We start from the raw sequence: 22,899 nt of genomic DNA, 5'->3' as shown, positions 1-22,899 counted from the left end.
TACATGGATGTTTGACAGTAGTCTTACTGTAGACAGTAATTAATACACACATGTACATGGATGTTCGACAGCAGTCTTACTGTAGACAGTTATTAATACACGTATGTACATTGATGTTCGACAGTAGTCTTACTGTAGACAGTAATTAATACACGTATGTACATGGATGTTCGACAGTAGTCTTACTATAGACAGTTATTAATACACGTATGTACATGGATGTTCGACAGTTGTCTTACTATAGACAGTAATTAATATACGTATGTACATGGATGTTCGACAGTAGTCTTACTATAGACAGTAATTAATACACGTATGTACATGGATGTTCGACAGTAGTCTTAGTATAGACAGTTATTAATACACGTATGTACATGGATGTTCGACAGTAGTCATACTATAGACAATTATTAATACACGTTTGTACATGGATGTTCGACAGTAGTCTTACTATAGACAGTAATTAATACACGTGGTTAATGGATGTTCGACAGTAGTCTTACTATAGACAGTTATTAATACACGTATGTACATGGATGTTCGACAGTAGTCTTACTATAGACAGTCATTAATACACGTATGTACATGGATGTTCGACAGTAGTCTTACTATAGACAGTCATTAATATACGTATGTACATGGATGTTCGACAGTAGTCTTACTATAGACAGTAATTAATACACGTATGTACATGGATGTTCGACAGTAGTCTTAGTATAGACAGTCATTAATACACGTATGTACATGGATGTTCGACAGTAGTCTTACTATAGACAGTCATTAATACACGTATGTACATGGATGTTCGACAGTAGTCTTACTATAGACAGTCATTAATACACGTATGTACATGGATGTTCGACAGTAGTCTTACTGTAGACAGTTATTAATACACGTATGTACATGGATGTTCGACAGTAGTCTTACTATAGACAGTTATTAATACACGTATGTACATGGATGTTCGACAGTAGTCTTACTATAGACAGTTATTAATACACGTATGTACATGGATGTTCGACAGTAGTCTTTCTGTAGACAGTTATTAATACACGTATGTACATGGATGTTCGACAGTAGTCTTATTATAGACAGTCATTAATACACGTATGTACAGGGATGTTCGACAGTAGTCTTACTATAGATAGTCATTAATACACGTATGTACATGGATGTTCGACAGTTGTCTTACTGTAGACAGTCATTAATACACGTATGTACATGGATGTTCGACAGTAGTCTTACTATAGACAGTCATTAATACACGTATGTACAGGGATGTTCGACAGTAGTCTTACTATAGATAGTCATTAATACACGTATGTACATGGATGTTCGACAGTTGTCTTACTGTAGACAGTCATTAATACACGTATGTACATGGATGTTCGACAGTAGTCTTACTGTAGACAGTTATTAATACACGTATGTACAGGGATGTTCGACAGTAGTCTTACTGTAGACAGTTATTAATACACGTATGTACAGGGATGTTCGACAGTAGTCTTACTATAGACAGTTATTAATATACGTATGTACATTTTTGTTCGATAATTGTCTTACTATAAAAAATCATAGATCCGTGTATGTACATTGATGTTCGACAGTTGACTAACTATAGTCGGGTCCGTGACGGTGTCTCATTTAGTCAGTGATTCGAGCTCCAGTCGAGTCATCTCAAAGGACCTAAAAAAACACGCCTTAGTAAAAACTCGCTCACAGGCGCACGCACACGCACACACACACACACACACACACACACACACACACACACACACACACACACACACACACACACACACACACAAACACATAAAACACACACAAAAATACAAACAGAACATCCCCCAATTACCCTGAATGCGACGTTTCACAAAAATTGGCAATGGACCGACTTACTACATGAAGCAATGGGACTCCCTACACAAGACAGTTCGAGTCGTGCACAGAACGCGAACATTGCCTACCATCAGTTTGAAAATGACCTGTTTTATGTTACTACGAAAATGTCAAAACGTGATTCGTATGTACACAAGAAGAAACACACAATGAAGTATTATACATCAAACAACTGCCACATATATGTGATTATGGTTACGTCTGGAGTGATCAGTCAGTATTAAGAACTGGAGTATATATTGCTTCTGATTGGCAATCTGTGAAGGTGAGGTGAGGTGAAATTGAGTTTAACGTCGCGTCCAAGATTATTGCACTTATATAGCGACGTGCATGTACGTGTGTGTGTGTGTGTGTGGCTGCTTGTACTAGTCCGGACTGATGCCGATTTATAGTGCTAGCTCACTGAGATACCATGCCGCAGTTTAACATGAATACCCCACTCAGACACAGTATACTGACTCCGAGCCGACCAGTCCTTGTTTTAGCCCCTTAATGCCAAGCGTCAGACAGGGTAACAACAAGTACAATCTTTTTAACGTCTTTTTGTATGACGCGGCCCGGGATCGAACCCTGGACCTTCCGCTCTCCGGGCGGACGCTCTACCACAAGACCACGGAGGCGGTCTGGCAATCTGTGAAAGATTTCCATCAGGTAGAACTCCTATCTACAATTACAGTCTTTTATATATGCAAGCATGCTTGTTTGTTGATTAACTCCGCAGAAAGGCCGAAGTGATGCAGTTCCGAGACGTGTTCCAATTTGTTTGTTTGTTGGTTGGTTAACGTCGCTCTCAGCAATATTCAAGCTATATGACTGCGGTCAGTAACTAATCGATCCTGGACTAGACAATCCAGTGATTGACATCATGAGCATCGATCCGCGCAATTGGGTTACGATGACATGCATCAACCGAGTCAGCGAGTCTGACCACCCGATCCCGTTAGTCGTCTCTTAGACCACCCCTGGATCTTCACGGGTCTAAATCGCAAATGATTCTTTGCCATTTGACTAGCTAACCGAACAATTCTGTTCTATATATTTCTATTTATTTTATATATATTTCTGTCAGTGTACTTTTCTTCAAGTTTTGAATCTGATCATTGTACTGAAACAAATATTGCTTGAGAAACATTGTGCACTAGATTGCCATATGAACCAAACCACGTGAATCTTATAATTATTCATATTATTCAGATGCAGCCACGGTACACATTTGGATACTTTCGGCCAGTTTTAATAAAGAACAAGTCTGTTAAGAAACATCTTTATCAAATTGGATCTGATAAATTACACAACCGACGAAAACGTACGAATATCGTTCCTATGAATTTTGTTTGTCTCTTAAATATTTGACATGATAACATCGCATAATGAGGCGGTTGGTGAGCACATGCTAATTCTGGAGATCTTTGGGCAGTTTGTGTTAGAATTTGAACATATGCAATTGTTTGACCCAAATTCAGATTCTGAGGAGAGGAGGGTAAAGGATTCGATTATACACTTGCTAAGACACTGTCAGGCCAAGGAAAGTATACACTTGGAAATTTAATTTGAACAAACCAGACCCGTGAAGATTCGGGGTAGAATAAGGTTTCAGCAATCCATGCTTGCCTTCAAAGGCGACTATGCTTGTCGTAAAAGGCGACTAACGGGATTGGATGGTCAGGCTCGCTGACTTGGTTGATGCATGTCATCGCTCCCAATTGCGTGGATCGATGCTCATGACGTCAATCACTGGATAAGTGCGGCACTAAACAACAAACAAACAAAACTGTTTGTAAATTGACACGCAGCGTTACAATAATGGGAGATTCAAAGTTTCGACCTTTGAGCGTGCAAGGAACCTATGGTCATCGGTTTGAATCCCAGATGCTCCCCGATCAATCACCATGCCAATTCTCACGGGTTTTACTCAAGTGGTGATAGTTTAAAACCTTCACAGACCTCATTCCCTCTCCAAGTTTTGATTACGATGACACAAACAGCCTCATAGATAGTGGAGCCCATTACCTGTCTCGAATAAATTCCAAAAAGAGATAATTGCTTCCCGTTGAATACCATTAAAAAAACATCATCGGCTTGAAACCCTATTTCTCTTTGAAATAAATTAGTCTCTCCAAAGTAGCATGCTCTTAGCCCGACTACCCACTCCTCACTGATAAACCATAATGCTATTGGCTGTGTTTACAACTGGAGGTATGATTATTCGGACGATATGTAAGTTCCTTGCTGTTTTAATTACCGTCGTTTTGGTCGGAAATCGATTGATGTGAGGTTTTAATGATATTTCATTGACATGTCTTTATCATCTAATAATCCCTCAATCGTTGCCATAACAACCGATTAATATCCAAACACTAGTCATGTTGAGAAAAAGGGGAAATGCTCGCATGATGAGTTAAATACCTTAAGATCACACAGGGGGTTTAACCAGGCTTGACTTTTGACGCGGAGCAAGCACGCAACGCTCTCGTGACTGCACCGCAGTGTTAAGATGGAAGCTAAGCAAGGACTATAGTTGGCGTGCATATTGAATAGAGGATAAAGGAGAAATAACGGAATTTTTTTTCTCAAAAGACTCCCAAAAAACATTCTGTGAAGCGGGACAAATTTGGCTTTCATCACGTGCATATATTTTTGTTAATGTCATATACTCCTCAAGGTTTTACACGACGCAGAAATGGGTGAGTGAGTATGGTTTTACGCCGATTTAAGCAATATTTCAGCAATATCACGGCGGGGGACAGCAGAAATGGGCTTCACACATTGTACCCATGTCGGGAATCGAACCCGGGTCTTCGGCGTGACGAGCGAACGCTTTAACCACTAGGCTACCCGACCGCCCTTCGCAGAAATGTGAACCCACTACACACACGTGTATAGTGAGTGAGTGAGTGAGTTGGGTTTAACGCCGCTTTTAACAGTATTGCAGTTATATCACGGCGTGTCAGCTTAATGTGGGAGGAAAGCCCGAAGTGATGCAGGTCACAGACGTTTACCACTTCGGTGAAACCCACGAGCATGGGTATGGTGCTGACAAACCTAGAAACATAATCAGGGCGAACCGGGATTCGAACCCACAATCATAGGTTTCTGGCGTGCCCAAGGGACGCAACTCTGCACAGCGGATCGCGGCGCCTTAGACGACTGGGCCACCCGTGCCCCCCACCCGTGTATAGAATGTACGCAGAGCAAAAATACATTGCGTCCCAAGGAACGCATACTGATATTCATTGTACCAAATTCTTGACAAGAAAGATATCAAATATCACAGAACTGTCAGTACACCATTTTGTTACTTTACAGGACCATCATTTTTCCTGAAATTATTGAAAATAATTATTGAGAGTCCCCAGCATCCCCAGTTTTGAAAAAAAGCCTGGTTTCTATAAAAAGAATGTCTTTCAGCAATATCCCAGCAATATCACAACGGAAGTCAAGAAATGTGCTTCACACATTGTAACCATGTGGGGACTCGAACTCGGCGTGACGAGCGAACACTTTAACCACACGGCTGCCCCACCGTCCAGTTCATTTGACATCTCTTGAGTTTTGGATTTCTTTTCGGTACTTTGAGGTTTGATACGCGGATTCTTACAAAGGTTTGCACATCGGTTTTTTCGATTAATACCAACATGAACCGAAAGAAATCCTTATAAGTACATTCGACAATGAAATATGTGTTATCTACAATAGTTTAACCAGAAACAGTTGTCTTTATCAAAGCCGACAAAAATGACGAGATTGATAAACATTCCAGGTGTAGGAATACATACTGTGGCGTGACATGAATCAGGTGATTGATTAATTTATGCACATAACTTGACACGCCCAGAAAATCAGTAGCCAATCAATGAAGGGTAGGATCAAAACAAAGGACCTGGTAATCAAAGCTGGAGGCGAGAAGAACTGCCACAGTCAGACTGTAACGAACCGGAACAAATATGTCCGGGATAGGGCGGCTGTTTCAAATGACATGGTCAGTTACCGCCAGATCCAAACATTAGCTCCCTGAGAACGGGAAGACACAGTTGGAAAATTGCGAGTTAGAAATGTAAGCAGAGGACATGGAATATGTATAACACAGGCGAGCGGGAAACTTTGAGACGAGTGAGCCTGCACGTTTGATGTTTCATTCATTCTCGGCCTCCAGTTTCAAAGGGTAGTTTGGGCAATGAATATGCATAACTTTCGTTAAATGTCCTGTGCATGACGATACAAGTGAGAAGAACGGGCATTCCCTATACTGTAATATTGGGATGCCCCGACATTCCATAGTAATAATAATAGTCTGCTGCGGTGGGCGTGGCTTAATTGTTTGGGAAATGAATGCAACACTTGACCAATTCAGCTATTATCAGAATGCAGGAATTACAATGATCACAACGAAAATTTAATTATATCAGCATCGCCAACTCCTCTTGGATTAGGGGCAGTGTTGATACGGGTACAGAACTGAAAAAAGCGCATGATTAGTTATGCAAGCCGGAGTCTGATTAGAGTCGAGAGACGTTATTCACAGAAAAAGAAGCATTAAATTTCGTCCGGGCTTTTGAAATATTCCATGTGTTAGGAAGAGAATATATGGATGTCAACTTCTTTATTAAATTGTTTGATAGGCATTGCTTAGAAGTTGACGGATGACAAGATAGACACAATTTTTATGGATAACAACTCCTTTAATACTGGGAAAAGCGACGTTTCGGTATAGATCCTTATACCGTTGTCAAGCAAGACTGAATGAGGGACATAGTACAGAATATATTTAGAAGGTGGAGGATTAACAGTAGAGGATTAAAAGTAACAACTAATTGCATTCATGAGTGGGATAACATAGGTAGGTGTGACAACAAAGGGATGATGCTGTCACAATACGATGGACAGAGAACACATAGGTGGAAGCCAATAGGGACACGAAGCCAATAAACAGGATAAGTGATTATTGTTTGATGAGTCCATAGTAGGCGGATGGGATGAAATAGTATTGATCTCTGTTGATTGAAGGCTTGTGGCGGCGAACTTCTTTATTATAAGGAACACAATGTTTCGGAGTATATGCTTACTCTTTCATCCGGTGAATGTATGCCATGAGGCAAAGAGCATATATATGTACACGTGGGGACAACAGAATTAATAAGATAACAAAAGGTGGAAAATAACAAAGGGTAGAAACTTACAAAGGGAAGCCAAGGGAAGCCAATTTCATGTGTACTTGTACGGAATAGATTTGGAACTAGTATAATCAAGTATAGGCCAAGATAAGGTATTATAGCAAGACGTATCAAGTCAGAAGATTTAATGAGTTCAGATACAGTAAACTACGATTATAAGGAACACGTTTATAACGGACTGGCGGATATAACGAACTTACTTTTTAGTCCAGACTATTTGCTGTAGTTATTTGCTTATAACGAACTACGGTTATAACGAACTTAAAATAGTAGTCCCTTTGAGTTCGTTATAACCGTAGTTTACTGTACTGCATCAGAAGATTATATCAGATTCGTTGCTATTAGTGCAATACCTCAAGCTATGTCTGTACTAGAAATATAATTTGCATCAAGAAAATGAACCGGAACATGTTCGCCAGTGTATTCTTTCGGGAAAATTGGACGATAGTTGCAAGGCATACACATCCTTCCAAGATGAATTAACTATTTTGGAACAGTTGGTCTTACGAGGAACTATAGCTACAAGTAGGTTGGTGGTACCGACATCTCTGAGACGAAGGGTTGGCCAACTTAAGGGTCACCGAGGCACGTCTATGTATTAAGGTGCAGTGGCCTTCAGTAGATAACGATGTAGACGCAAAGTGTAAAGCTTGTCATGAATGTCAACTAGTCAGTAAAGCTAACCCATGGCCCGACGGACCGTGGCTAGATGTCGCAGTTGACCTTGGCTAATTTCCAACTGGGGAGAAAATGTTGGTTGTTGTAGACAATTAGAGACGGTATTTTTAAGTTGCTTTTTTGAGAACTGTCTCATCCGCAAGGATAATTGAATGTTTCGACCAGATGTTGGCGAGACACGGTCTTCCGTGTACGTTTAAGACAAACAACGAACCTCAGTTTATTTCACAGGAAATGGGGGGGTCAATAGTTGTCTCTAAACGTGATTCATCATCATAAAGTGTCTCCTCTTTGGCGTCGGGCAAATGGCGAGGTAGAATAGGGCTTTGCTTAAATCTTTAATGATATTTCATTCCCAGAGTAAGGAACTTCCACAATTTTTTGGGCATATCGAACAAAACCTCATTCGACGACAGGCATCGGCCCTCCTCAGCTTATGTTTAATCGACAAAGAGGACAAAGCTGCCAACTTGAAAGAAATATGGCCAAACAAATCTTCAGTCAAGGACGATAGGGGAAACATGGCAGAAAAAGGATGGTGATGAGAGAAAGAAGACTGAGCCATGTGATCTTCGACCAGGTGATGCAGTTCTTCTGAGGAGCCACATGAAAACAAATTGTCAACGACGTTTGAAAACAAGCCTTACTGGAATGGAAATCAAATTGTGATACAATCACAATCCGGTGTGCAGTATACAAGAAATTTTACTCATGTCAAAAAATATCCTTCAGCAGATAAAAGCTCAGCAGCAGAAGTTTGTGTTGATGAGGAATCTTTAGAGGATAGTACAAATTGTTTACGTGAGAAAGTTCAGTCAGATAATGTGTCGAGGCGACCTTACGACATTCTAGACAACCTGCCAGATTTCAAGATAATGACATGATCATGACGTGATGTGACTTAATGTGGAGACGTGATTGAACTGTTAATCGTTTTGATTTGGTGATTTCAGCAAGAGTACATATGCTGTGGATCCGTGAAGATCCAGGGTAGAATACGTCTTCAAGCAACCCATGCTTGCCGTCAAAAGAGACTATGCTTCTCGTAAGAGGCGACCAACGGGATCGGGTGGTCAGGCTCGCTGTCTTGGTTGATGCATGTCATCGTATCTCAATTTCGTGGATCGATCATGATGATATCAATCACTGGATTGTCTGGTCCAGACTCGATTATTTACAGACCGCCGTCGTATATCTGGAACATTGTTGAGTGCGGCGTAAAACAACAAACAACAAAACATTGGTGAGTGAGTTAAAGCGAGAGCTAGTTACACAGTGTGTCAGTGAGTGAATATGGTTTTACGCCGCTTATAGCACAATTCCAGTAATAACATGAGGTGTTCTATTCCGAACATGGATACAATTTGTGAAGCCCATTTCTGGTTTACCCTACCGTGATATTGCTAGAGTATTAATAAAAGCGGCGTAAAACTATACTCACTCGATATGGTTATCCCAACCGACGGCTAGCGAAAAGTACACAGCTCCACGCAGCGACTTGCGGCGCCTATAAGCTCCCGGCACGTTGCGACCCTCAACTTACAGAAAAAGAGTTCAACACATGCACCATTTATTCACATAAAGGGAAACACTCCTTAATAAAATAATTCCTTTTTAATGAACGCCTCATCATACTCTCGTCTGAGCGGGGGTTGATTTAGAGGTTCAAGCAAGCTCCTCACAGCGATAGCCTGTTCGCGGAGCTCTCTATACTATCGCTGCCGCCAGTCAAAACTCCCCACTGTGACAGGTGACCAAAACCATGCTTGGAGTTGAACTCTGAATGACCGCTGTTTACGAACGGTGAGTGAGTGAGTGAGTTTTGTTTTACGCCGGTTTTAGCAATATTCCAGCAATATCACGGCGGGGGACACCGGAAATGGGCTTCACACATTGTACCCATGTCGGGAATCGAACCCGGATCTTCGGCGTGACGAGCGAACGCTTTAACCACTAGGCTACCCGACCGCCCCGTTTAAGAACAGGAGATGACTGCCGTGACGCCGAATACTCATACCCCGTCTTAATAATTTTTTGTGTTTGTCAGTTTGATTTTCTGTTCATTACAACTACCATGTAATTGGTATAGTAAGAATGTAAGGGAGTAGTTGGTTAATTTTCCGTTCGTCTGCAATCTCGAACCAATCTGATAAAACAAACAAAAAGGTAAATTCATCTTTGAAATATGGTCAGTCGTAAACCCTTTTCAATATTCACTATGATTGCATGCCCAAAGACATAAGCAAAAAAATAAACGTTACTACATTTGGGTTTATAATTAGAGGTCAAAGTTAAAGATTCTTGTAATGGCCGCGCCCACCCTGGTGGCAGCGATTTTACCGAGCGTGTAACGAAGGTGTCACGCGCTGGGCAGGAGCTTGAGGTTAAAGGTTCCAAGGGAGGTCACTCTGAAAACTCCGAAGGGAAACCTAAAGGTCATAATACGTTGATCCTAACACTCAAGACCCGGGTTCTATTCCCAACATGTGTGCAATTCTTGATTTCAAGCCGTTATAACCTGGGATTTCTCTTAAATTGACATTTAACGCTACACACTGACATTATGGAATTCAATTTTAAACAATATACTGTCCTCATAAGAATTTAATCAAAGTATGAACTTCAATCCACAACTAACTTGTTACTAACTAACACACAACATGTCACATAAACTTAATTAATTTCAAAGCGACGCGATAACAGCAAGAATTGTGCGATGATGTTGATAGAAAACAACATTTCTCGTGTGGTCGGTTCTAAATTGAGAATGGCATATACAGTTACATGTAATTACGTATAAAGTAACTTTATTCCATTTCGACATTTTGTTTGCGCAATCATTTAGAAATGTATATAATGTCATTACTTCACTTAGAAATAACTGTCTATGTCCGGTAACATGACATTGTACATATCTCAGTGAGGGATATACTCAACAACAAAACAAACTAATCCTTCGTATTTACCAATTCGTATTCGTAACTCAAGGCTTCTGTTTTTGGTTTGATTGAGTGAGTTAGGTTTAACGCCGCTTTGAACCGTATTCCAGTTATATCACGAATGAGTATGGTTTTACGCCGTTTGTTGCAATCACGGCGGGGAACACCATGGGCTTCACACATTGTACCCATGTCGGGAATCGAACCCGGGTCTTCGGTGTGACGAGCGAACGCTTTAACCTCTAGGCTACCCGACCGCCCCTCCAGTTATATCAAGTTATGTCAACTTAATGAAGAAGGCCCAAAATGATGCAGGTCTCATGCGTTTACCACTTTGATGGAGCGAACGGGAATTCGAACCCAGAATCATAGGTTTCTGGCGTAACAAAGGGACGCAACTCTACACAGCAAATTGCGGCACCCCAGACGACTGGGCCCCGGGCCCCAACCATGTATATATTTTGTCTTCAATTTGTAGATTATCCTCCTTTCTCGCTGTTTTAAATTAATATATTTTTAAGACAGTTCCAGACGAATTCTGCGATTCCGCGGAAAGATTTGCAGAAAATGTAACTAACCGCAGAATTGCAGGAACATCTTGGAATACATACTTTTTCATTACTTTCAAGTTTTGCCAATCGAATATTGCACTTGGATGATGCCCAAACATTTAACACGTGTTTCAAACATACAAAATATGAATCCTGCAATATAACGAAGTTTGAAATTTATAATTCTGACTTTTAAATTTTCGTGTGGTATTATGACTACGTAAACTATGTTTACATCTAACCATAAATATCAGTGACACTATACATATTTATTTATGATGACCCTTTTTGGAATTTTTTCGTTCGGATTTGGATTCCAGTTTTCGAAAAAATGTGGTTATATTAATTTTTGAGGGGAAAAGTTCTGTTTTTACCGCGGAATATTTCAGTTGATAATATCTGCGCTGAAATCATCTGGTACTGATACGAAATGGCAAATTTTGTCCTCTTATTGTTGTATCACTTCAAAGACAACCGACGGCTACAGTATTGTGTTTGCATAACGATGTAAATGGATTTAAAACATGATGATTGCCACTGCATCTCATTTATTGTCTATTTATGATTAATCATTAATTTGTTATTCGTCATCAATAATTCGCCATCAATAATTCACGGCTTACTCTAACTGTCGCATGCTCGTGGAGACTTGTGGATAACGCCGTCTGGTTAATTAGCCGATATTGCGCCCTGAGGGAAGAGCTTCAAGAACCAGTGTATCAGGTTAATCAGGTTACGGCACCTGTGATAATGTGTGTGTGTGTGTGTGTGTGTGTGTGTGTGTGTGTGTGTGTGTGTGTGTGTGTGTGTGTGTGTGTGTGTGTGTGTGTGTGTGTGTGTGTGTGTGTGCGTGCGTGCGTGCGTGCGTGCGTGTGTGTGTGTGTGAGACTTGATTATGGAGGGGTGGGGTGTTGTAGTGGTTGGGACGGGGTTATTTGGGTTGGATTGGAGTAGGTGGATGTTGACTTGATGAGTGTATTGTTGATGATAAAGGGAACAGTCGGATAGGATAGAGGGGGTCGACCATCGGGTTTGTCTGTGTGTATATCTGTGTGTGTTTGTGTGTATCCGTGTGTTTGTTTGTATGTGTATGTTTGTTTGTGTGTGAGTGTGTATGTGTGTTTGTGTATGTATGTATGTGTGTATATATGTGTGTATGTGTCTGCGACTGGTGTGTGTTTCTGTTTATGTGTGTCTGTTTGTGTGTATGTGTGTATGTGTTTGTGTGTGTACGTGTGTTTGTGTGAGTATGCATCTGATGTATATCTGTTTTGTGTGTGTTTGTGTGTCTATGTGTGTGCTTCTTTTTGTGTTTGTGTGTTTCTTTGTCTGTTTGTGTGTGTGTGTGTGTTTCATTGTGTGTTTATGTGTTTCTTTGTGTGTTTTGTGTGTATGTATTTGTGTATGTGTTTCTTTGTGTCTGTGTGTGTCTGTGTATGTATGTGTGTGTGTCATCCATGAACCAATCGGGAGAAAAAACATCTTTTATGAAATATTGTGAATGAGTGAGTTGGGGTTTGACGCCGCTGTGAACAATATTCCAGTTATATCACGACGCGTCAGCTTAATGTGGGAGAGAAATCTGAATCGATGCAGGTCTCAGACGTTTACCACTTTGGTGAAACCACCGAGTACGTGTTGGTGACAAACCAAGAAACGTAATCGGGGCGAACCCGGATTCGAACCAACGATCATCGGTTTCTGTAGTGCCAGAGGGACACAACTCTTCACAGCGACTTGCGGCGCCTAAGAAGCCTAGGACGCCCGTGCATGTGTGTAAGATGTGAAGAACGCCGCTCTCAACGACATTTCTGAATTTGGACACGGTGGGATATTTTGTCTGTGTGTGTTTCTTTGTGTCTGTCTTTCTTTGTGTGTGTGTTTCTCTGTGTGTGTCTGTTTCTTTGTCTGTGTGTGTTTCTTTGTGTCTGTGTGTGTTTCTTTGTGTCTGTCTTTCTTTGTGTGTGTGTTTCTCTGTGTGTGTGTGTCTGTTTCTTTGTCTGTGTGTGTTTCTTTGTGTCTGTGTGTGTTTCTTTGTGTCTGTGTGTTTCTTTGTCTGTGTGTGTTTCTTTGTGTCTGTGTGTTTCTTTGTCTGTATGTGTTTCTTTGTGTCTGTATTATTCTTTGTGTCTGTTTGTTCTTTGTCTGTGTGTGTTTCTTTGTGTCTGTGTGTGTTTCTTTGTGTCTGCGTGTGTTTCTTTGTGTCTGTGTGTGTTTCTTTGTGTGTGTGTCTGTTTCTTTGTCTGTGTGTGTTTCTTTGTGTCTGTGTGTGTTTCTTTGTGTCTGTGTGTGTTTCTTTGTGTCTGTGTGTTTCTTTGTGTCTGTGTGTGTTTCTTTGTGTCTGTGTGTTTCTTTGTCTGTGTGTGTTTCTTTGTCTGTGTGTGTTTCTTTGTGTCTGTGTGTGTCTCTTTGTCTGTGTGTGTTTCTTTGTGTCTGTGTGTGTTTCTGTGTGTGTGTGTGTGTTTCTTTGTGTCTGTGTGTGTTTCTTTGTGTCTGTGTGTTTCTTTGTGTCTGTGTGTGTTTCTTTGTGTCTGTGTGTTTCTTTGTGTCTGTGTGTGTTTCTTTGTCTGTGTGTTTTTGTTTGTCTGTGTGTGTTTCTTTGTGTCTGTGTGTTTCTTTGTCTGTGTGTGTTTCTTTGTGTCTGTGTGTGTTTCTTTGTGTCTGTGTGTTTCTTTGTCTGTGTGTGTTTCTTTGTGTCTGTGTGTGTTTCTTTGTGCCTGTGTGTGTTTCTTTGTGTCTGTGTGTGTTTTTCTGTGCGTGTGTCTGTTTCTTTGTCTGTGTGTGTTTCTTTGTGTCTGTGTGTTTCTTTGTGACTGTGTGTGTTTCTTTGTGTCTGTGTGTGTTTCTTTGTGTCTGTGTGTTTATTTGTGCCTGTGTGTGTTTATTTGTGTCTGTGTGTGTTTCTTTGTGTCTGTGTGATTTTCTTTGTGTCTGTGTGTTTTTTTTGTGTCTGTGTGTTTATTTGTGTCTGTGTGTTTCTTTGTCTGTGTGTGTTTATTTGTGTCTGTGTGTGTCTCTTTGTCTGTGTGTGTTTCTTTGTGTCTGTGTGTGTTTCTTTGTGTCTGTGTGTGTTTCTCTGTGTGTGTGTCTGTTTCTTTGTCTGTGTGTGTTTCTTTGTCTGTGTGTGTTTCTTTGTGTCTGTTTGTGTTTCTTTGTGTCTGTGTGTTTATTTGTGCCTGTGTGTGTTTCTTTGTCTGTGTGTGTTTCTTTGTGTCTGTGTGTGTTTCTTTGTGTCTGTGTGTGTTTCTCTGTGCGTGTGTCTGTTTCTTTGTGTCTGTGTGTGTTTCTTTTTGTCTGTGTGTTTCTTTGTGTCTGTGTGTGTTTCTTTGTGTCTGTGTGTTTATTTGTGCCTGTGTGTGTTTCTTTGTGTCTGTGTGTGTTTCTTTGTGTCTGTGTGTTTCTTTGTGTCTGTGTGTTTCTTTGTGTCTGTGTGTTTCTTTGTGTCTTTGTGTTTCTTTGTCTGTGTGTGTTTCTTTGTCTGTGTGTGTTTCTTTGTGTCTGTGTGTGTTTCTTTGTGTCTGTGTGTGTTTCTCTGTGCGTGTGTCTGTTTCTTTGTCTGTGTGTGTTTCTTTGTGTCTGTGTGTTTCTTTGCGTCTGTGTGTTTATTTGTGCCTGTGTGTGTTTCTTTGTGTCTGTGTGTGTTTCTTTGTGTCTGTGTGTGTTTCTTTGTGTCTGTGTGTTTCTTTGTGTCTGTGTGTTTCTTTGTGTCTGTGTGTTTCTTGGTCTGTGTGTGTTTCTTTGTCTGTGTGTGTTTCTTTGTGTCTGTGTGTGTCCCTTTGTCTGTGCGTGTTTATTTGTGTCTGTGTGTGTTTCTTTGTGTCTGTGTGTGTTTCTTTGTGTCTGCGTGTGTTTCTGTGTGTGTGTGTGTTTCTTTGTCTGTGTGTGTTTCTTTGTCTGTGTGTGTTTCTTTGTGTCTGTGTGTTTCTTTGTGTCTGTGTGTGTTTCTTTGTGTCTGTGTGTGTTTCTTTGTCTGTGTGTGTTTCTTTGTGTCTGTGTGTGTTTCTTTGTGTCTGTGTGTGTTTCTCTGTGTGTGTCTGTTTCTTTGTGTGTGTCTGTTTTTTTGTGTGTGTGTGTTTCTTTGTGTGTGTGTTTCTTTGTGTGTGTATGTGTGTGTCTGTGTGTGAAACCACCGAGTACATGTTTGTGACAAACCTAGAAACATAATCCGGGCGAACCCGTATTCGAACCAACGATAATCGGTTTCTGTAGTGCCAAAGGGACACAACTATGCACAGCGAATTGCGGCGCCTTAGATGACTGGGCCACCCGTGCCTGGGTGTAAGGTGTGAAAAACGCCGCTCTCAACCAAAACACTTTCTTATCGAAATTCCGCAATGCTTTACATTTTATAGTGAAAATATCTATATATAACAACAGTTATACGGATAGTAGGTGAGTATGCTTTTACGCCGCTTTTAGCAATACTCCAGCAATATCTCGGCGGGGGGTCACCAGAAATGGGCTTCACACATTGTTCCCATGTGATAATCGAACCTGGGCCTTTGGTCTGACGAGCGAACGCTTTGACCAAAAGGCTACCCCATCCACCTTGACGGACGGAAATGGGCAACAGTTTGAAAGAGAAAGACAATTTGAGGCGTGACTTCAATTGAAATTTTCAGGGTTGATTGCAATGATTGTTCAGTCTGGAAATTCCATACAATCACTGCAGTTATTCACCGTTGTTGTTGCGTTTATAAATGCCTTAAAGGGGTCGAGGGAAATGGGATACGGTTGTTCAACACCTTGAAAATTTAAAATGTTATCGGGACAAAGGACACTCTTCCTGATCATGATCACTGTCCCTTTGCGGCACAATGTATGAGGTCACAGACGTCTACGCGTTGGGTTATCACGTAAATAAAGTACTTTTTTCAGAACATATTAAATTGCATTTTCTAATTATTGTACCACCTCCGTGGCCTAGTGGATAGATCACCTGCCTGGAGAGTAGAACGTCGCTGGTTCGATTCCCAGCCGCCGCGCCATACCAAAAGACGTTAACAGAATTATGGCACTTGTTGTTACGCTGAGTGTTCGAAATTGAGGGGCTAAAACAAGGACTGGTCGGCTCGGATTCAGTATACTATATTTGAGTGGGGTGTCAATGTTAAACTAGCGGCATGGCTTTCTAACTTGGCTAGCACTATACAACCGGCTTTCGTAGGGAATAGTACAGGCACACACGTGCATTCACGTTTCTATAGAAGGACAATACTCTTGGAACGCGTTGATCCAGTTTCACCTCACCTCGCCTCTCATTCATTGAAGTGCTCCTTTGGACCCCACCTGAGACTTCACAAGGTATTTTACGGCGCCTCTGTTTGCTCACTCCGCTTCTTTGCTACTGACCGAGGTTGGCTGTATTTCCGTCGAGTGATAATTGAGTGATAGGTGATCTCAAAGATCGTCACTGGTGGAAATTCCAATTCTGATCACTTTCCGGTGTCTTGTTCCTTTGACACACCAACAATAATATGTGTTATTGTTAACCCATGAACCAGTGATGCGTAATTGAGTATGGTTTTACGCCGCTTTCAGCAATATTCCAGCAATATGACGACGGGTACCACTAGGAATGTGATTCCCATATTTTAGCCATGTGTTGGCCTTCGGCAACACGAGCTACCACTAGACTACCCCTACATGTGATGAGCAGGGAGATGAGAGACGGTCAGTGGGTCAAATGTGTTTGGAATGAGAATGTAAAAGATTCTTTTCTATTGCAGTTTTCTTTTTAAATTCCAATTATTTTAATATTATAATGATGATAGTGGTCATGTATTGTTAAGCTTTGACAAGAGGCTACGGAACACACCACGATAACGTTTGTTGTAAGCATCAAGGAAACATAAGCCCCTTATACCACCCCACCACCCAGCACCCCATTCCTACCGTCATCAGGCAAAGGATTATTTTCTTTTGTAATATTATAATGTTGATACGATAGAAGTTATGTATTGTTAAGCTTTGACAAGAGGCTACGGAACACACCTAGATAACGTTTGTTGTAAGCATCAAAGAAACATAAGCTCCTTACACCACCCACCAACTTAAAATGCTCCTATGGGGTCCAATATGCCTCCAATATGCCGTGATACTTGTCAGTTAAAATACTATTCTGTACTTCCATCTGGTTTTATCATTCTTGTGACTCACGTTAGCCCGTGTTCTATATAATGTTAACAATATCTGATATGATGATTATGATTATGATTACCCTGATATCAACGTTTCAATAAGAATGGTATCATGTATAATAACGGCCGTAACGCTTGGATTCCCGTTGTGTTTTCATGTTTGCAGAAACCTTAGTTGGTCCAGCGAGTCGACTAAATGGACTAGATCGTCCGGTAGGAAGACTTGCAAATGGTAGATAGCGAGTCTCCGTACCTCGGTGACGTGGATCGTTTCTCGTACTATCGGCCACTGCATTGTCTGGTCCAGACTCAATTGGTTACAAGTTTGCCGTCATATAGCAGGAACATTGCCGAGTCCGGCACTACACAGCACCCACACAAACAAACATATAATTCTTGGAACCTCTCTGCACCTTATTGTAGGTAATGGAAGTTTTAAGGAAGAACTGGAAGGTTTCATGTTGCATGAGAGCTTTATTCAAGGTCGATGCATCACAGTTCATACATTCAGAAGGCTATATATACAAACGTGTCTGGTGGTGCACGTTCATCGTCTTTATTAACATCGTCAGGTTGTTAGATTAATAATGTCCTGAAAAGAAAAGAAAGATTGGTAAAATATTTGTCAATCAGCTATTGTGTCTGCACCTGCAACTCTGACAGACGATCTGTTGGGCCACGTCTGGAGCAGCAACGTTCAAAGGGAGAATAACCTGACTTACATGTTAAAATATAATCTTTTCTGTGCGATCAATTGGATTGTTTAGACAGAATATACTCCATGTAACAGTTATATTGTAGTCATCTGAAGTGGCCATGAAGATGTATCTGCATTGTGGTGTAAGACATACTGGTACATGTACAGTGTAAGCATAATTTGGAAATTCAGTAAATTCATCAAGGCGACTAAAGTACCACCTACCATATTTTCCAAAACCTCCGATTCCTCCAAACCCTCCGAGTCCTCCGTATCCAAGACCTCCGTATCCAAGTCCTCCGTATCCTCCAAGTCCTCCGAATCCTCCAAGTCCTCCGTATCCTAGTCCTCCGTATCCTCCAAGTCCTCCGAATCCTCCAAGTCCTCCGTATCCAAGTCCTCCGTATCCTCCAAGTCCTCCAAGTCCGAGGCCTAATCCGTATCCTCCAAGTCCACCATATCCCAATCCTCCTCCTAATCCTCCGAATCCACCGTAAAGACCCTTACCGTAGCCAATAGGCTCGGCGACAGCGGCCGCCACCAGGCATGCTACCAAGACAATGACGGAGTTCATGGTGCTGGCTTGCTGGAAAATAATTGGTATCATTGATATTAACTAATTAAAAAAGCGTGCTAATTCATAAGATTCTGACATTTACGTAAATTGTAAATACATTCCGTTTTCATGAAGCACACGTAGAACTTTACATATTCTGTTCGGTTGAGAATCTATCTCGGGAATTGGAATTACTGTGGCTATATCAAACCGAATATATATATTTTGTTTATATATTAGACTGAGTTTTCCGAAGTTGAGAAAAGGGATATTTTAACTTCAACGAACATAACAATTGATATTTCAATGCAGTGAAGATAATTATGTATAACACTTTGACGAACTGATGTCATACAAGAGTGACCTCCCCTCAAATTGTCTCCCTTTATCGTAAGTGTCTAGCTCGTGTTAACTTCCTTTTAACGTTAGTTCCATATTGACAAGGCCAAATAATGACAGATGGTCATTTATGGAGTCAATACGGCTTCGTGTCTTTTATTATTCTCTTGAAAATATTTTGTTATAAACTCGAAATTTCTCCTTTTAACTCGTCAATAGAGAATGTTCGTTTTGCAAATCGCCATTTTTGTTACTTGACCAGCGTGTATTCTTTCGCTTCCAACAGCGGCCTCGAAGATTTTAAGAATATTTTTTTGTTAATGTTGTTATTGTATATAATTTTAAACCTTTATGTGTCCTACAAAATTTGCGTGACCCTTAATATTTTTTGTTACTTTTGTTTATATTTTGCAAGATTTGGCAAAACCTAAACTACATTTTAGCACATACAAGTAGTGGTGAACCGTTCCGGTGTGTTAGGTAGCCAGAATTTACGTTTCCAGGTTTTACATTATCGAAACAATTTTCTAACTTTCAACCTAATATCTTGATTTCTTGGGTTAATGCTCTACTAGCATGACCATTCTGCCTTTTACGCCATATGGAATCTGTTTCGCCAGATTATCGAGGTTGGTTATTCTCTGTTGTTGACGTTTAAAATTGTAAATAGGATAATATCACCAATGCATAGAATATGAATATCTAAATAGTTTAAGATAAAACTGAACGCATCTATTACAGTTTCGCTTGATTTGTGATATAAGTTCATTTATGAATAAGGTAGAATAGAAACAGATCCAGAAAACACCCTTGGCACAGTCCAGCATGGCAAGTGAATACATCCGTATTTCTGATAAAACATTGTTATCTATTATACAAACGTCTCTCAGTCTTGTTCTTAAAACCCTGTGAATGAAATCAAATTAGAATGTAATAAACCACAGGCAATCAAACGATGGGTTTACGTTAACCAGTGCGCTATCACGCCAGCATCTTCATTCAAAGTCAATTAAAATAGAGTACACTACGGTTATAACGAACACGCTTATAACGAACTGACGGATATAACGAACTTACTTTTTTGGTCCCGACTATTTGTTGTAGTTATGTTGTATATATGCTTATAACGAACTACGGTTATAACGAACTAAAATTAGTAGTAAATTTGAGTTCGTTATAACCGTACTTTACTGTAGAGAGATCATGAGTGGCTGAGTTGTGTTCAACGCGACTTGAACGCAGACAGACACACATATATCTTGTATTCGTCTCACTGCTGTTCATCATAAAATAACATGCATAAATTAGACGTTTATACATACAAATAATAATACATACCATTCATACAAAGTTATGAGAGACGATAGACAAAACAGGATGATTTATACAGATACCCATATAGAAACAGCTTTTTGCGTTGTAAAATTAAAAAGCAGGTGTTGGCAGTGACATATACCTCATGTTTAAACCATGTCTCATTGTTTGACCCGTTTACAGAGTTGGACATTTTAGCCGTTATACTTGTAGTGAGTGACTGAGTGAGTGAGTGAGTGAGTTGGGTTTAACACCGCTTTTAATAGTATTACAGTCACGTTATACTTGTAAATAATGTAGATCTTAGATCATCGTATAGTGGACATTGGAATAAAACATGTATTAAATCTTCAATATGATCATTACAGTTAATGCATACTCTGTCTTAAACCTTTAAATTAATATCAAATCCAGCTAGCATAAAGCAAAATTAGCATAAGCATGGTTTCACTCACAATCACGTTGTGTTTTTGAGAACTAAAAGAGTGAGTGAGTATGGTTTGAAGCCGCTTGTAGCAATATTCCAGCAATATCACGGCGGGGAACACCAGAAATGAGCTTCATACATTGTACCCATGTCGGGAATGGAAAGGAACTAAAAGAAAAAAGTGCAAATGAATAAGCAAATGACATGTCAGAATGTTAGGACACTCACTTACCTACGACTGTAGATGGGTCGACGAAGAATGACTTGATATCGAAGTGGAAAGATACAACTCTGCCAGGGTAATATATACACGTGCAGTTATCACGTGACATGCATGTCACCATGCAGGGTGTAAAACCACTCCTGTTTTCTAATTTCCTGGAGCACACCTTTCGTCATTCTTCCTAACCTAAGGCAACATTTATCATACACACCTAATCGATCTTGGCGGTCAAACCAACGTCATACTTGACCATGCAAGTATGTAACATTATCTATCAAAATTAGTGACACACTGTCGGTTTTATATAGTTTCCAAACAAGTTTTCTAACTATAAAGGTTAAAATATAATCTCCTTCAATTAATTAATCAAGCAATAATTGCTACGTGGAGTTGCTTCAGCTGACCTATTATTCAATTAACTATTTAGATCCTATCGCAGGCAATGGGGAAGTGGGGATGTGATTGACCAGTGAGTGAATCTGATAATATTTACGGCTTCTGTACAATTCCGCAATATATCGACGAGAAGAAATAATAAACATTCATAAAAATCCTGATCTTGCTTTCAATTTAAAAGAAACTTATTGGAAAGGGTTCGACCATTTCTTTTACTGTTGGATTACTTTGAACGTATTTGTGATTGAAATATTACGTTACATTGAACGTGTTTGTGTGTTGAAATGATCTTTTACTTTGAATGTCTGTGTGTGTTGAAATGATGTTTTACTTTGAACGTGTTTGTGTGTTGAAATGTTTTACATTGAATGTGTTTGTGTATTGAAATGTTGTTCTTCTTTGAAAGTGTTTGTGTATTGAATTGTTGTTTTACTTTGAACGTGTTTGTTCATTGAAATATTGTTTTACTTTGAACGTGTTTGTGTATTGAAATGTTGTTTTACTTTGAACGTTTTTGTGTATTGAAATGTTGTTCTTCTTTGAAAGTGCTTGTGTATTGAATGGTTGGTTTCCTCTGAACGTGTTTGTGTCTTAAAATGTTCTTTTACTTTGAACGTGTTTGTGTGTTGAAATGTTGTTTTGCTTTGAACGTATTCGTGTCTTTAAATGTTGTTTTACTTTTAATGTGTTTGTGTGCTGAACTGTTTTACGTTGAACGTGTTTGAAATGTAGCTTTACTTCTGAACGTCTGTGTGTGTTAAATTCTTGTATTTTGAAAGCGTTTGTGTGTTGACATGTTTTACTTTGACACCTTTTTGTGCTTGAACTATTGTATGACATTGAACGTGTTTGTGTGTTGAAATGATTTGCACTTTGAACATGTTTATATGTTGAAATGTTGTTTTACTTTTAATGTGTTTGTGTGCTGAACTGTTTTACGTTGAACGTGTTTTAGGATTGAAATGTAAATTTACTTTGAACGTCTGTGTGTGTTAAATCCTTGTATTTTGAAATCGTTTTTTTGTGTTGACATGTTTTACTTTGACGCCTTTTCGTGCTTGAAATATTGTATGACATTGAACGTGTTTGTGTGTTGAAAGGTTTTTGTACTTTGAACATGTTTGTGCCTTGAAATGTTTTACCTTAATGTGTTTGTGTGCTGAACCTTTTTTTACACTTTGAACGCGTGTTGACATTTATTTTACTTTGAAGGTCTGTGTGTGTTGAAATTTTGGTTTAATTGATTTGTTGATGTATTGAAATCTTGTTTTGATTTTAACACGTTTGTGTGCTGAAATGTTGTTATACTTTGATCGCGTTTGTGTGTTGAAATATTGTATTACATTGAAAGTGTTTGTGTATTGAAATGTTCTTTTACTGAATGTTCTTTTTAGCATGATGAAGACGTTTTATGTACAAGACATTCATAGATATATAACATGATGCACAGGAGCTAAACTCTCTCACTCTCACTATAAACTAAATGATTTGCCACTGGGGAGGGAAGTGTTTCAACTGATGGCCCAAAGGGAACTTGTCAACTTGCATATTTTGGCGCGTGTAGCGAAG

The 22,899-nt window shown here is 39.8% G+C and overlaps 1 protein-coding gene across 1 annotated transcript; it reads right to left on the bottom strand.

Moving 5' to 3' along the window:
• Positions 1-17,839: 17,839 nt before the first annotated feature.
• On the bottom strand, positions 17,840-21,027 carry LOC124123260 (acanthoscurrin-2-like). The gene is made up of 3 exons (XM_046486570.2): positions 20,944-21,027; positions 18,301-18,661; positions 17,840-17,970 (listed from the first exon to the last, which is right to left on the bottom strand). Exons 2-3 carry the CDS (start codon positions 18,647-18,649, stop codon positions 17,960-17,962), a joined length of 360 nt encoding a protein of 119 aa, XP_046342526.2. The 5' UTR covers positions 18,650-18,661; positions 20,944-21,027; the 3' UTR covers positions 17,840-17,959.
• Positions 21,028-22,899: the final 1,872 nt, after the last annotated feature.

The sequence above is a fragment of the Haliotis rufescens genome, unplaced genomic scaffold (genome assembly GCF_023055435.1).
Source record: "Haliotis rufescens isolate VD_foot unplaced genomic scaffold, xgHalRufe1.0.p SCAF_77, whole genome shotgun sequence".
Taxonomy (NCBI): Eukaryota; Metazoa; Mollusca; class Gastropoda; order Lepetellida; family Haliotidae; genus Haliotis; species Haliotis rufescens.
This window is presented reverse-complemented; position numbering and strand designations above follow the sequence as displayed.